Source organism: Alternaria infectoria (assembly GCF_024043175.1).
Source record: "Alternaria infectoria strain BMP 0036 chromosome Unknown scaffold_1, whole genome shotgun sequence".
NCBI lineage: Eukaryota > Fungi > Ascomycota > Dothideomycetes > Pleosporales > Pleosporaceae > Alternaria > Alternaria infectoria.
This window is the reverse complement of record NW_026250690.1, coordinates 582,069-596,287: the sequence shown is the minus strand read 5'-3', so window position 1 is coordinate 596,287 and position 14,219 is coordinate 582,069. Positions and strand designations below refer to the sequence as shown.

Here is a 14,219-nt window from a genome sequence, read left to right as displayed (position 1 = left end):
GTGTATGCCCTGCTTGCTCTTGTACGCTTGGAATAGCCTTCCAACAGCTCAGTCGTCATCGCTATCATAACCAGCTACGAGCATGGTCGATAATTTCGAGGGTTGTGCGGCGGCTTTGACCTGAGGGGCGGGGGTCGAGGCAGGCGCCTTTTTCTTCAGGCCTAACGCTGCGCTAAAGTCTTTCTTTTCCTTCGGCTTCTTGGTGAAAGTTGTAGCAACAGGTACCTCGATAGGCGCGTCGAACATGTCTTCGTCAATCGTCTCCTCGCCGATGTCAGGCATGCTCCGATTCGCGAATGCTTGTCGTGCAGCCTCTGCGTCTTCTTCCTCCTGCTTCTTGCGTCGTTCGTCGGCAGCATCGGGTTGTACCTCGGTTCCCTTGCCCTCGCGGTCCGCCTTCTCTAGCCTTGCGTTTCTCGACCTAATCTCGTCCAGCGCGTCCGCGATGGCCATCTCGGTTTTGGCATCGATGACCTTTGTCTCGAGTTCTTTCATGGCGTCGCGCTCTGCCTCCTCCCTCTCTATGCGATCCAGGCGTTCCTCTTCAGTCTCCTCATTGAGCTTGGCCTCTCTCCACGGCTCGAAATTCCTCTTCGCGCCACGCTCGCATTCGTAGTCCATGTTCTTGGGGTCTGTCTTGAAGGTGATCTCGCCGGAGCATCGCGTGCATCGAATGTAGAAGCGGAAGATGGCGATGTTGTAGTACTTTTGGTCCGTCGTCTCCTTGCGCGCATTGAACTTGCGGCCTTTGTAGATGAACTCGCCGCAGTGGGTACATTTCATGGAGAAAGGTGCCATGAGGCGGACCGTCATCAGCTTAGGACCGGCATTCTTGGGGCCGCGCTGGCGCGTGATCTTCGAAGGATCGAAATCCGGTGGGTAGTACTTGGTGAGCACTTTTCGTTCGGACATGGCGGCGGGTTATACGACGTCTGGTGTGGTGCGGCGCTGGTCGGGTGCTCCGAGGTAATGCGTTGAAACGGAATGTGGGGTTTATGCTGCGCAAATGAAGGTGTCGCGTTTGATATGGATGAGCGTGTGTGGGGTGTTGGATGTCAGTTGAGTGCTAGAAATCACGTCCAGGTAACGGCAACCCTAGCGCGCAACTTCTGGCTGACTAAGGCGGCCCGCTGCTGCAGGCACCCCGCAAACATGTGCTCTCGCGTCGGGCAGGCGCGACCCTGGCTCCAAACATCGCGCCGCCGCCGACTGCCACCTCGACTGGGGATAGCATTTGGGGCACATTCACTAACCCGCCTGAACAGACTATACCCAATGCGATAGTAACACTATGGAGAAATATCTACGCGAGTGGCGCCAGGAAGCCCTCAATCGCTGCCAGTACGACACAGCCATCTTTGTTGCAGACAAGCTGCTGGCCTTGACGGGTATGCTCTAACACTCGGCAGGTCAACGTATACTGACAAAATCGCATAGATGACGACCAGGACGCATTCTGGCTAGCCCAGGTGCACTTCACCACCGGCAACTACAACAGGACCCAGTCACTCCTCGCACGCGGAAACCTCGTTGAGCGCACGCCCCAATGTCGATACCTCGCTGCGCACTGCTCTCTGAAGCTGGGGAAATTGGAAGACGCACTGCAGATACTGGGCGACAAGAACCCAACCCACCTCATTTCGGCGCCAGGGAATACGCGCACCAAGCTGCGGCATGTCGACGTCAACACACGGGCCGGCGCAAGACAGACCAAGAACGGCTCGCGCAACGAGCGCCTACCCACGAGCGAAGAGCGCGATCGAGAAGATGTTAACAACATCAAGTCGGAAGCAGGCATGTGCTATCTTCGAGGTGTGTGCTATGCAAAGCAGAACTCCTTCGACCGGGCCAAGGAATGCTACAAGACGGCGGTTCAGATCGACGTGCAATGCTTCGAGGCCTTCGATGCGCTCATGTCCAACTCATTGATGGCACCAGAGGAGGAGTGGAAGTTCCTCGAATCGCTCAACTTCGACACCATCAACGTCGCCAACAACCCTTCCTTGTCACAGGAGGCCGCGTCCTTCACCAAGACCCTTTACACAACACGCCTATCCAAGTACACCAGACCAGAAGAGTTTGCGAACGCGACAGAGACACTCACGACTCACTACCACCTTGGCGAGAACCCTGACATAGTCCTCTCGAAAGCGGATCTCATGTTCACCCTATGCCGCTTCCGCGATACCCTTGCCCTTACGTCGGCCGTCCTAGCGAACGACAAGTACAACTTCAACATCATGCCCATACATATAGCGTCTTTGCACGAGCTTGGCGAAAAGAACACTCTGTTCCTGCTTGCGCACGAACTAGCAGACACGAACCCCTCAGAACCATGCGCATGGTTCGCCGTTGGTACCTACTATCTCGCAATCGGTCGCATAGCTGAGGCACGCCGCTACTTCTCCAAATCCTCCATGATGGACCCACACTTTGGCCCTGCCTGGATAGGCTTTGCGCATACTTTTGCCGCAGAAGGGGAACACGATCAAGCCATCTCCGCCTACTCCACCGCGGCACGTCTCTTCCAAGGCTCGCATCTCCCACAGCTATTCCTCGGCATGCAAAACCTACAACTGAACAATCTGAGTTTGTCGCGAGAGTACTTGAAGACATCATACGATCTGTGCGAGAACGATCCTTGCCTTCTTAACGAGATGGGCGTTGTCTACTTCCACGAAGGACAACTACTGGACGCTATACAATTCTTCCGCCGCGCGCTAGCCTTCTCAGAGCAGAACGAAGCAGACCCAGATGCTTGGATACCCACACGGATAAATCTCGCCCATGCGCTTCGCAAGTGTGAACAGTACAGCGAAGCTCTCGAGACATTCGACGAAGTGCTTCGGCACGGCATAAAGGACCCGAGCGTCTTCACCGCAAAAGCCCTGGTTCTCCTAAACCTCAACAGAAGTTGGGACGCTATCATCACCTTGCACGAAGCCCTCGCCGTCTCGCCCCAGGACCCAATGGCTACCGACCTCCTCAATCGCGCGCTAGAGATTAACGAGTCAGACAGCGGACTCCTTGAGTCTGGAGCAGCGGGAGGACCAGACATGACAGGAGACGCAGATGAAGACGAAGAGATCGAGGAGCTCGAGCGAAGAATGAATGGCAAGCTACGCGAAATCGAACAGAATCGGGTTGCTGGCAGGAGAGGTCGCAGGAGGCGACACGCGCAAGGCGCGGCGGAGGAGGATCTTAGTGCGTTTGGGGAGAGTATGGTAGTCGATTCAGACGACGGCTAGTATTCGCAAGCGATACTTTTGGATACGCAAACAACCGCCCTGGGTTTGAATATCCCTCACAGGCAGAACACGTACTATGCGGCTTTAGTCACGTAGTCGGGCAGGCGTCAAATGGGCTTTGGATCATGGCATAGCGTGGAGTGAATGGGTTTTGTAATCGTCTTTTTGCATGGCAGATACCATATCATAGGCGTTTTGTTCCTCTTCAAATAACCATCGTCTCCCCGACCCTATGCGCTCTCAGTCCGGAAGTACCAATTGAGTTCTTTACAGTCAGTAAGTCAATTTACGTGGAGTCAGCGCTTTCCCTCTCGTACCTTTAGTGTATCCCCACTTCCGCATCACAGTCTCAATACCTTTTCTCGTGGTCTTCCTCGCGTGTCCCCTGCTCTTTCCACCCTGCAACAACGCATCATAGTCAGTGTGCGTATGGCGGACATGCGCAATGACAGCAAACAAGATCTTCCGTGATAACGGTATTGAGGTCGTTCGGCCGACTCGACCAGAGTGTTTCTTGAAGCCGTGCTTAAGTACGGCTTGCTTCTCTGACGCTGGTATCTTCGGAAACTGCGTGTCTATCTCAGCAGCTGCATTGGCAATGTCAGTCGCATCGCGCTTTGTTGTAGCTGCGCGACGAGTTGACAACGTTTCTTTCGACTGCTTGTTGACTTTGTGCAGGACGTGTAAGGGGATACGGATGCCAGTAGTTCTTTTCTGGTCGTCGAGGACGATGTATAAGGGCCGCCCGGCTTCGTGGGTGAATTTGCGGCAATGCAGTGTCTTGTAGCGGTCGCCTTTCGGAAGGAAGCCGTAGGATTTGGGTACCGGTGACTTCTGTGTGACTGTGATCTCTTGACGCATGGTTATGTTCGGAGCTGTGTCTGCTCAAGAGGCAGTTTAATGGGTTCCTGTTTTGTGTCCATTTGGTAGAGCGAGTCTTGAATCTTGATACAGTGCTGATAAGTTTCCTTGCATTCTTTGTGTATGATGAATCGCGCTCGCGAAAGAAATGCAGATAAAGCAAATGTGAAGTTGGCGTTGTGACAACGCGTCTCGACGCGTCCTCGATAGCTTACGTCATTGGCAGTTTCGAGCGCTAGGCCCAAACAGACGCGCACATGTGACGGCATCCCCATCAATCGCTCCGTCGCTCCATCTCCTAATTCCAGGCCCTGCACCTTCCCCTCCCATAATGTGGTCGCAGCAACCGACGTCCTGCGAAATGTACAGCGCCTCACACGCGACAGAAGTGAACACCCGTCTTCCCCCGCGGTTCCGGATCAGTCGGCATCCGCTTGCTAAGTTTGGCACTCAGACGCGTTGGTCCCACCACCGAACACCAATCCGCGACACAGCTGAGGCCTGCCCGACTCCACAGGAGCCATGGCCAGCACGATGACGACGTCTCAGTGGCTCAACGCTATAAAACCTTCAGCCACAGTTGTGGACCCTACTTTTCACAGTCTCGACAGCTACCCTGGTTCTCCGCTCGGTTTAAGCCCTTTTGGCCATGTCAATCAGACCCTTGAAGAGATCGGATACGACGCTGAGCGATGATACTGAGCTTACGAACGTCACGTATAACGACAAGTACGTTATAGTGTATGACTTTGGTAATATCGGTATGTTTTGTCATTGAGGCATTGTGTTAGAGCGGACGGCTGACGATGACTAGATGACGACGTCGCCATCGCAGAATGCAGGACGCTATTGCATGACCTAGAGTCTGCAGGCCTCAATACTGAGGTACGCCCTGGGTATGATCAAACATTGTTGGTGTTTGTCCAAGCGCCCAGAGATCTGCTTGGCAACACAGTCTACAAGTCGCGGTACGTTCAGCTCGTCCGTAACCTCATGATTTGGAAGGAGGCTAAGTAGGCTTTTGCAGAGTCAAAGATTGGCTGTATGGCATCACTAAAGACCATCCTGGCGGGACCGCTAAGACCGTTGTCACAGCAGAGTTCGAAGCCGAAGATCTGCTTTCCATGTATCACCTTGTCAACTGGCGCAAAGAGCTTGGAGGCGCAGGTATTACACCAGAGTTTCCACCATGGGAAAACGTGACCGCAATCTTCCCGTTACACAACTCAGGTGCAAACCGCGCGTTGTTGGCCCATCTGAGCACTCGTGTGTTCTTAGAACCAGCCGACCTGGATCGTATACGTGATCTATGGGGTGCCAAAGTTGCCTTCTACTTTGCCTTCATCCAGACTTACTTTCGATCTTTGGCATTCCCTTGCGCTGCTGGTGTATTTGCCTGGGCATTCTTGCCGAAATACTCTCTGGTGTTCGCACTACTAATCGGAGTCTGGTGCACTGTGTTCTTGGAGTATTGGAAGATCAAACAGACCGATCTCGCAATCCGATGGAAGGTACGAGGCGTGGGCGACCTCAAAGTCAACCGTCCGCAGTTTCGCTATGAGCAAGAGATCATCGACTCAGCTGGAAGAGTTCGGCATGTATTCCCAAGATGGAAGAGGATTGTGCGTCAATTGGTCGTCATACCATTCGTTCTTGTCAGCACTCTGTTACTCGGGATTCTAATCGCATTCGTCTTTACCATCGAGACATTCATTGGAGAAGCTTATGAAGGGCCTTACAAGTTCTATCTGGTCAGTATATGCCCAGTCCCACCCATTGCGCTGTACTGTACTAACGTTTCACTAGGAATACCTGCCTACGGTGCTTCTTGCAGTTTTCTTGCCATACGCGACGAACTTTCTGGAAGACATCGCTACTGCGCTGACGGAATACGAGAACCATCGAACAGCTGATCATTACGAGATGTCGCTCACTCAAAAGATCTTTGTGCTCAACTCAATCACCAACTATCTACCAATCCTTCTTACAGCATTCATATACGTACCCTTCGGTGGACAAATTATACCGTTGCTGGAACGCGTTATCGATGCCACACTAGGCGCGCAGACTAGAGCCAAGATGGTGTTCAAGGCCGACCCTGACCGGCTGCGTAACGAAGTCATCGCGCTCACCGTAACAGGGCAGGTCTCGAGCGCAATCGAAGAGCTTGCGCTACCTTGGCTGAAGACTCAGGTCAAACAATGGTGGCGTGACCGACAAGCTCGCCGAGCAAAGAATCGCAGCAGCGACTCTTATGAGAGTCCAACTGCAGAAGATCCAGCGGAATCTCGCTTTCTACGGCGCACGAGACGGCAAGCTTTGAGACCATCATACAACGTCCAAGAGGATATTGCAGAGATGGTCATTCAGTTTGGCTACCTTGCGCTCTTCAGTCCTGTGTGGCCTCTCGTGCCGATCGGCTTCTTCATCAACAACTGGATCGAGCTGCGGTCGGACTTCCTGAAGATCTGTGTCGAGCATCAGCGTCCTCACTCAACACGTAGTGACGGAATCGGGCCGTGGGTGGCCAGTCTAGAGTCATTGACATGGTTGGGGAGTATATCCAGTGCGGCCATTGTACACATGTTCGGTTCCCAGCAATTCCTTGGCAAATATCTTGGCTTGAGCATGTGGGCCAGCTTACCGGTGACGATCCTCATTTCCGAACACATCTTCATGGGCTTCAGAGCTGCTGTGCGATTTGCCCTAGCCAGGATCGGTTCGGAGCAGACTCGGAAAGAGCGCGCAGAGCGATACGCGAGGAGAAAGAAGCATCTGGACGAGCTAGAGGCAACTGCAGAGAAGAAGTCCCATCTTGACGTGACGGAGCGGGAGAGACGTAAAAGCGTTCGAATCAATGCAGCCGACATATTCTGGACGAAACAAGCTGAAGTAGGAGCCAGCGCGGATGCCGGCGTAAGTATCATCAAAGCATTGAAGGGTGCACAGAAGGAGAGCATCGTGACTGGTCGAGAGAACAAGATTGATTGAAACGCTGGGCTGTATAGCCAGAAGACGTCTCTGCTGTCCCTCCATGTATGTACAAAGTCTTACCCAATCCACCACAAAATATATACAGAAAGTGTGCGATGTGCACGGTGTGTGACGCGCTTACTTGTTGATAGCAGCAAGGACAGTGTTGTAAGCTGTCTTGGCGTTGTAGTTGGAGTCGAAGAGAAGGGGGTTGCCGTTGGGCCTCCAGGAGTCGTTGTCGCGGACACCCCAGACGGTGATACCAACGCAGTTCTTCTGGTCCAAGCAAGCCTTCACAACGTTCTGCCAGTCGGAGGTCTGGGCGTTCTGGATGTCGACCTCGGTAAGCGCACACTCGGGGGCGGCAGCGCAGAGCGCGGCCATGGCGGCGGGAGCGTTGGCACCCTGGCCGGAGGTGATGTGACCCTGCGAACCGATACCGTCGATGGGGACACCGGCGGCGATCCACTTCTTGACGTTGCGGACCATACCCTGGGTCTTGGAGTAGGACGCTTGGTCGAGGCTAGGCGGTTGTTAGTGTCATGATCTTAATGGAGCCTGAGAGGATTTGCTTACTTGTAGTCGTTGATGTAACGCTTAGCAGCAGGGTCAACGGCCTTGGCTGTCTCGAAAGCAATTCGGACAAAGTCCTCACCGAGAACGTTGTAGAAGACACTGGCGCGGAGACTACCGTTCTCCTCGAACTGTGGGGCGGTCAGTGTATGTTCCAGTCGGACCGGGATATGAAGATCAACTTACGATCTCGTTGACGACATCCCAAGCGTAGACCTGGCCCTTGTAGCGGTTCATCAGGGTGGTGATGTGGTTCTTCATGACGGTGGTCAAGGTGGCCTTGTCATTGATCTGGGAGACCCAGGCGGGCAGCTGGGAGTACCACACGGTGGTGTGTCCACGGATGAGCTTGCCATTGTCCTTTGCGAACTTGGCAGTCTGGTCGGCGTTACCGAAGTTGAAGTTTCCACGGGAAGGCTCGGTGGCATCCCACTTCATGCTGTCCGGCAGTTAGCATTGCACACAACACTGCGTTCGGGAGGTTGGAAACACTTACGAGTTCTCAGGTGTAATGGCACCGAAGTTCGCCTTGATGATCGCGGCGTTCTTGCCTTGGTTGAGACGACCTGGGTCAGCGCAGGTACCGAAGTACTTCCGGCCCTTTGCCTTCATGGCAGCATCGATGCTCTGCGCAGCCTGGCGCTCATCGAGGAGAGCCTCTGGCTCAGCGAAAGGCGCAGCCTGGACCAGCGCGGCGGCGGACAAGATGGTGACGAGAGAAATCTTCATGGTGAGAATGGTATATCGAGACTGTAACTGAACTTGGACTGTAAAAGAACGTAGGTTGCTGAATACTTTCAACCAAGTCGAGAGCCCCAGACTACTTATACCAAACCACCAACGTCCCTCGGCCCTATACTGATATTGCTCGCAAGATTAGCGATCTCCGCACCCTCCTGCTCATTACGAACAATATCCATCCGACCAAGCCCACCTCGGTCCCTCCTTGCGCATGCCGCCACCAGTACGGGGAAACATGTATGCGTTAGCCCTAGGAAATTTACCCACATGTAGCGGGAAGCCGGACAATTCATCTAACACGCCACAGTGCCTGCGCGTCGTCGATCAGCCTGTACCCAAAGCGCGCCCGGCGCTTCCCCCATGCAGTATAGACAACGAAACGTCGTTGTTTCGCATTAATCTAAATGAAGCTTCCGGCGCCGGTTCTTGTCTTCCTTAGCACCACACGTGTACCCTTCGGGAGTTCGACTTAAGCAGGCTTGGCGCCTCTAATCGCGGTTAAATGCAATGTGCCACAACAACCGATCCCTGCGCGAAGCTGCGTTGCGTCACGGGGAACATGACTGCAATCTTTTAGGATCGATGCATAGGCGGCGTATTGCCGGTGCCAAAATGTCTTATATCGCTTCTGCATGCCGTTATTCGTGGAGAATACCTTTTGATGGGCGTGGGGCGGGTAGCGATCACGCTTCATTAGGGGGCATTTCAGCCGCTGTGGAGTGGAATATGGGGTGCGTTTCCGGGGAAAGAGGATATTGGGTGTCCTTCTATCCGGGGAAGGCACCGTACATGGGCGTTGTGGTGTGTTGACCTGGGATGAGTGTTGTAATCCATCACATGCGATTCCTGTTACCGATCACGGTGAGTGGAATACATCCGCCAATTGTATGAAGCTCGTGGAGAGCAACGTCTGTCTTCCTCAAGTCAGTAACGTGTTTGTTTACACAATCGAGGTAAACTGTGTTGGTCGTCTTGTACACTGTAAGACGGAACTTTTCATTTCGTACTACATGTGGAGTGTTCTAGATGGAGACCCACTCTCTCGATCAGGAAACTGTATATTACCGATCGGAGGCCGAAAGAGCATGGACGGCGTACATCTCATCCTACGCCTATTTTCCTCTCATATTTCCACCTTACTCAAGATCACTGCTGCTTCGCCGAAGTCTAGGTTCTTCATCTGCAGTAAAACCATCTTGCTGGGTCTGTCATAGAGACGCAAAGGCAGACCGACTGTTGTGGGAGCCCAGCGTCCAGAACTCGCAATCCGTATCTCTCCTGCGTAGCCCTCTACATCATGTACACGGTGGTATGTCTGCCTGTCTCTTCCCGGAACGTCACGAAGGCGTAAGGTGTGTGACCAGACCGGCCCCATCATTTTGGCCGGAGATCCGGACTGAGCATGTTTTCGACAATCCCAAGAAAAGCAAATGGCCTTTACACTCACGCGTTTCGATCGTGTAAAGCCACTAACTTGCGCCTCAAACTGGTTGAGGAATTGAAATACTCTTCGTTCATGTCGACCTGGTGGACCTGGTGGACCTCTAACGGGGGTAGAACGTTCCGGTACTTGTGAATTCATTATCTCAATGAAGTCGAATACACGTTCGATAATTTCATACATGTTGCCGACGTCGGTTCTCATCATTTTCAAACTCGAAAGGTTTGGCGCAACAAAGTGGATTTGTAGATTCTCTAGAAGAAGTCCGAAGAGAGGGTGGAAAGTATCACACCATGGTGTCACATCCCGTTTATCGTCACTGAAGACGGCGCGACTTTTCAGTTGTACTTTGACCTTAAGTCGAGCGAGGTGCGCAAAAGGATGAGTCTTAACAGTTGTTGCCCGCTCCGGTTGAGCGACTATGATTTTGTAACCAAGTCTTTCCCTCGAAAGTCGCTCGAAGTCGTGGAGGTATTTGCGATAATTCACGGTCGCGACATGAGATAGCTCTTCGGCGGCGAGCTTGCACGAGAGAACAAAGCCGGCGTACTCGGTACCATTTGACAGCGGTGGAAGCGCATCGAGCTCGATATAACTGTAGATTTGTTCTCGGATATCCCACGGTAGGTCGAAGAATGGTCTGGGACGTGAAGGGCGGAACGGCAACTGAGTGCTCCAGATCATGGTTGATGACGCTGGTAGTCGATTCTGAGTGGTGCAGTTTGCGTTGTAGTCGTAGGTTCCTGAATCGGTGAGAGAGCGCTGCTGTCAAATGATGGGTTGTTATCAGCATTGAAGTGCATGTGCTGTAGCCAGTTGCAAGTGAGGCCCCTGTGTGCCAAGCCAGGAAGGCGCGAAGAGCTCACTCCAAGGCAACACCACACAGTGAAGAGATAAGTTATCAAATCTCGAGCTGGATCGCGGCTGCAATTTCTAATGACCTCACGACATCCAGGTTTGTGTGGCACTTGGATGATAGTAAGCAATTCTTTCTCGAAATTCTGGCTTCATCATTCATAAATAATACACCCTCTAGATTACAACCAATATGCTTCCAGTCAACCTCGCTATGATATGACATCTGATGAGCATTAGCTTAGGCTTCGCCTTCGGCTTCATTTTACTTACACACGCCTGCCAATGCAAAAAAATCCAGCATCAAATGCTTAACCGCGGCTGCAGGTGCATCCCTTCCTCTTGGCGGGATCGGTGCTTGGCCACCCCACACAGATTGCGCCGCCTGAACACACCTTGCCGCTGACACCGCAGTTGTCCTTTGAGCAGGGGCCTGAGTAGCCTTGTGGGAGAGGATCGGGCATAGCGACGGCAACGCTAGCAAGGAGAGTGGCGATGATGACGGAGAAACGCATGTTGGAGATGAGGAAGTGATAAAGTGGTTGTGGCGTTGCGAATATCGAGGACAATTCGGGTGGGCCTTTATAGAAGAGAGAACAGCAGGTCTTGGACTTTCAGTTCTCGTTGTATAGCGATTGGACAAGTGTTATACGTCGTATCGGTATAGATGAAGGGGAAGCGTCTGGTTATATATGTTGATGAAACCACGAGATGAAACAATGTTGTATTCTCCAGACGCGGTGTTTACTCCGCTACTTATACCTCTTTGCTCATGTCGCAGATCTTGTGTGACGTACCCAGTCCGCTGGCACAGCTGTCAAAACAGATTCCTCGAAGATCAGAAACAGGAAACGTGGGTATTCGATCGCTAGTGATAAGGCCGCAGTAGGAAAGGCCCAGGAGTGAAAGGAGTTACAGGCGGGGATTGCCCGTCCAAATCTGCTCGGGATGACGCGCAGTGCGTCGCTAAAGCGTGGAGACCTATCACGGGGCAGTGGAAAGCAGCGTTTTGTGTGGCTGCTTGAACTGGGCAGGTCCAGATTTTGGGCAGTGCGGCTCTAATCCGGGACGATCAAGGTCTTGAAGTCAATTGTCTTCGCATGCCGCGCACTTGGCTCCTTGGCTGCCAGCGGGCGGTAAGACGATAAGGCGCAGATCGTAGGCGGTGCTGAATCATGCTGGGTTGAAATATCCACTGCGGCTTTTTTTCGTAATGGCCTTACGCGTATGTCTCGAGCAAAAGATGGCGATGCTCTTGGTTTTGCGGATAGCGTCGTCGATGGTGTTGAAGTCAGACTACTGCAGATTGCCGAGAGGATCCCAAACCCGCGTAGATTTCCAAGAAAGCCAAGATCATGCCTTGATTGCGATGCAACACTCACAGATTCTGGCAATACGTAGGTGGAGTCATGTAGGCAGATCTTGGGCCATAATAGATAGATGAAAGTTGTTTGGAAATATTGAATCTTCATACTGACTCCTGAGCTCTAGAGAAGCGCGGCAGCTCTTGGGCAGGGTAATCGCCGGCTCAGCGTGTCTGGGTTCTATGGCGGTGCACGCTTGGTGATGGTAAGAATAGCGAAAGAGAGGCCGAAGTCATTTGGAAAGTGCAAAATACTCATTGGGCGACGACGAGCGTCATCACGATGCGCGGTTTTGGAGAGGTGGAGTGACGGAAGCGCGGTTGGCTGGCAGGGGCGATGGCTTGACGCGTCGAAACGGGTGGCGCGTGCCTTGTGGCCTTATCGCCGAGGCAGCCACAGCTATCTCCAGGCATCATCATCACTCCGGACCCCGTCTTCCCCACCATCAGCCAAGTGCCATCACAACACCCACATTACTATCTATCACTATGACGAACGACAGCGATAATCCCCGACGCGATTCCAACCGACCCGAAGACAATCCTTTCATCGCCTTCCGCCGCTTCGCCGATTCCCAGGTCTCGTCGCTGCTCAACACCGTCTTCACCCTTCCCGCCACCATCGCCAACTACAACAACGCGCACCAAGCACGTGAGCAGTGCCTTTTTGGCAAGGTCGATCCAAGACAATGCGACAAGCTTCACGAAATTGAAGCCGACATCGCCGAGCTGCGCCACGAAGGCAGAGAGCTGTTCAGAGTTGGCGATGTGCAAGCTGTCTTGCGCAACAGCGAAGAGCTGATGAGGCTCGACCGCAAGGCTGACGAAATAAGAATGGAAATACTTGGCAATGTCAGGAGAGGCGACGAGCAGCAGCTTGCGCGACGCGACGATGCTAGCCTGGTTGAAAAGGTAGCCAACGAGAAGGGTCAGGAGTGGGGATGGTCATGGGATTGGGGCTTTCCTCGGCCATTTGATCACGACGGCCGGAGTCCATCAGTCATCTCGGAGGAAGAAAGATCGAGGGATTGGGTGCAGCTGGAAAGGTTGCTACGCATGCAGGCAGAGGCAAAGAGGCTGGCCGAGGAGTTCAACGACAAGGCCTGGGATGACCGCGAGACGGAAGTTGCCAGATTCAACAACTATGAGCCTAGCCCTGAAGACGGCAAGCCTCGCGTCTGGTCATGGTCCAAATCATGGCAGTGGCCACCACCAGCAGATGCATCGCAGACCGACGACCCCGCATACTCTCCCCGCGCACTCGAGCAGAACCGCGAGATGAACAAGGCCGGCGTACCTTGGCAGGCAGCCTACGAAGACCTGCTAGCAGAGCAAGGCGAAGTCTCACATTGTATGATGAGGTCCGACCGACCGGCTTGGGGACCAAGGAAGATACAAATTACGCAGCAACAGTTGGAGGAGACGATGCAGGGGAAGCTAGAGCCCGAATGTCCTGGCGCCATGGAGTCTGACACGTCCGACAAGTACTGGACTCATGGCAAGATCCCGATCACACAACGCCAACTGGAGGAGCATATGGACCGCAACGATGCGCCCAGTTGCCCTCGCCTTGGGACACAGGACGAGCCAAGCTACGAGTACAGCCACGATCACGAAGACCAACATGACGATCCGCCTACGCCGAAACAAGACCGCTTCCCCTACTCCGACACAGTCAGACGTGACACATACAACACTGTTCTAGACGCGGCACACGAGAGAGATGAGGACTCGGAAACCGAGTTGGATGCGTACGAACGTATGGAGGCTGTGTCGCAACCCTCACCCTCAGTTCCCGGGCCTTTCTCGGTAACGTCCGCGGTCGCTGAGCGGATGAAGGAGAACAAGCCCTCGATTCTCTCCACACTTACGACGACCGAGCGGACCGTTGCTTCTGACGGCTCAATTACAACCAAAGTCGTGCTCAAGAAACGCTTCGCTGATGGTCGAGAAGAGAGCTCGGAGACTGTGCATACCCAGCGCGGCCAAGAGACCGAAACCCAGCAGCGCGATCCTTGGAGGGCATTCCACGACATACAGCCAAGACCAGCCGAGCCAGAGAACCAAGAGCGGAAGAAGAGGAGTGGGTGGTTTTGGTCTAGCTAGACCTGCCGTATGGGTGAAGGGTGTTTGCACGTGATATATGAGTGTGAGTCTATTTATG

At 53.4% G+C, this 14,219-nt stretch overlaps 6 protein-coding genes across 6 annotated transcripts; 3 read left to right on the top strand and 3 right to left on the bottom strand.

The window, feature by feature from the left end:
* Nucleotides 1-48: 48 nt before the first annotated feature.
* On the bottom strand, nucleotides 49-912 carry J4E92_000229 (uncharacterized protein; the record flags this gene model as incomplete). Its single annotated transcript, XM_051491648.1, has 1 exon — nucleotides 49-912. The coding sequence occupies one exon, from the start codon at nucleotides 910-912 to the stop codon at nucleotides 49-51; it is 864 nt and encodes a 287-aa protein (XP_051357160.1).
* Nucleotides 913-1,291: 379 nt separating this feature from the next.
* On the top strand, nucleotides 1,292-3,248 carry J4E92_000228 (uncharacterized protein; the record flags this gene model as incomplete). Its single annotated transcript, XM_051491647.1, has 2 exons — nucleotides 1,292-1,388; nucleotides 1,438-3,248. 2 exons carry the CDS (start codon nucleotides 1,292-1,294, stop codon nucleotides 3,246-3,248), a joined length of 1,908 nt encoding a protein of 635 aa, XP_051357159.1.
* Nucleotides 3,249-3,478: 230 nt separating this feature from the next.
* Nucleotides 3,479-4,109, bottom strand: J4E92_000227 (uncharacterized protein; the record flags this gene model as incomplete). Its single annotated transcript, XM_051491646.1, has 2 exons — nucleotides 3,479-3,513; nucleotides 3,566-4,109. The coding sequence occupies 2 exons, from the start codon at nucleotides 4,107-4,109 to the stop codon at nucleotides 3,479-3,481; spliced, it is 579 nt and encodes a 192-aa protein (XP_051357158.1).
* A 649-nt stretch (nucleotides 4,110-4,758) lies between these two features.
* Nucleotides 4,759-7,100, top strand: J4E92_000226 (uncharacterized protein; the record flags this gene model as incomplete). Its single annotated transcript, XM_051491645.1, has 4 exons — nucleotides 4,759-4,870; nucleotides 4,924-5,077; nucleotides 5,137-5,860; nucleotides 5,916-7,100. The coding sequence occupies 4 exons, from the start codon at nucleotides 4,759-4,761 to the stop codon at nucleotides 7,098-7,100; spliced, it is 2,175 nt and encodes a 724-aa protein (XP_051357157.1).
* A 120-nt stretch (nucleotides 7,101-7,220) lies between these two features.
* J4E92_000225 (uncharacterized protein) lies at nucleotides 7,221-8,384 on the bottom strand (the record flags this gene model as incomplete). Its single annotated transcript, XM_051491644.1, has 4 exons — nucleotides 7,221-7,605; nucleotides 7,659-7,786; nucleotides 7,842-8,094; nucleotides 8,152-8,384. The coding sequence occupies 4 exons, from the start codon at nucleotides 8,382-8,384 to the stop codon at nucleotides 7,221-7,223; spliced, it is 999 nt and encodes a 332-aa protein (XP_051357156.1).
* A 4,160-nt stretch (nucleotides 8,385-12,544) lies between these two features.
* Nucleotides 12,545-14,161, top strand: J4E92_000224 (uncharacterized protein; the record flags this gene model as incomplete). The annotated part of the gene is made up of 1 exon (XM_051491643.1): nucleotides 12,545-14,161. One exon carries the CDS (start codon nucleotides 12,545-12,547, stop codon nucleotides 14,159-14,161), a length of 1,617 nt encoding a protein of 538 aa, XP_051357155.1.
* Between the last annotated feature and the right edge of the window lie 58 nt (nucleotides 14,162-14,219).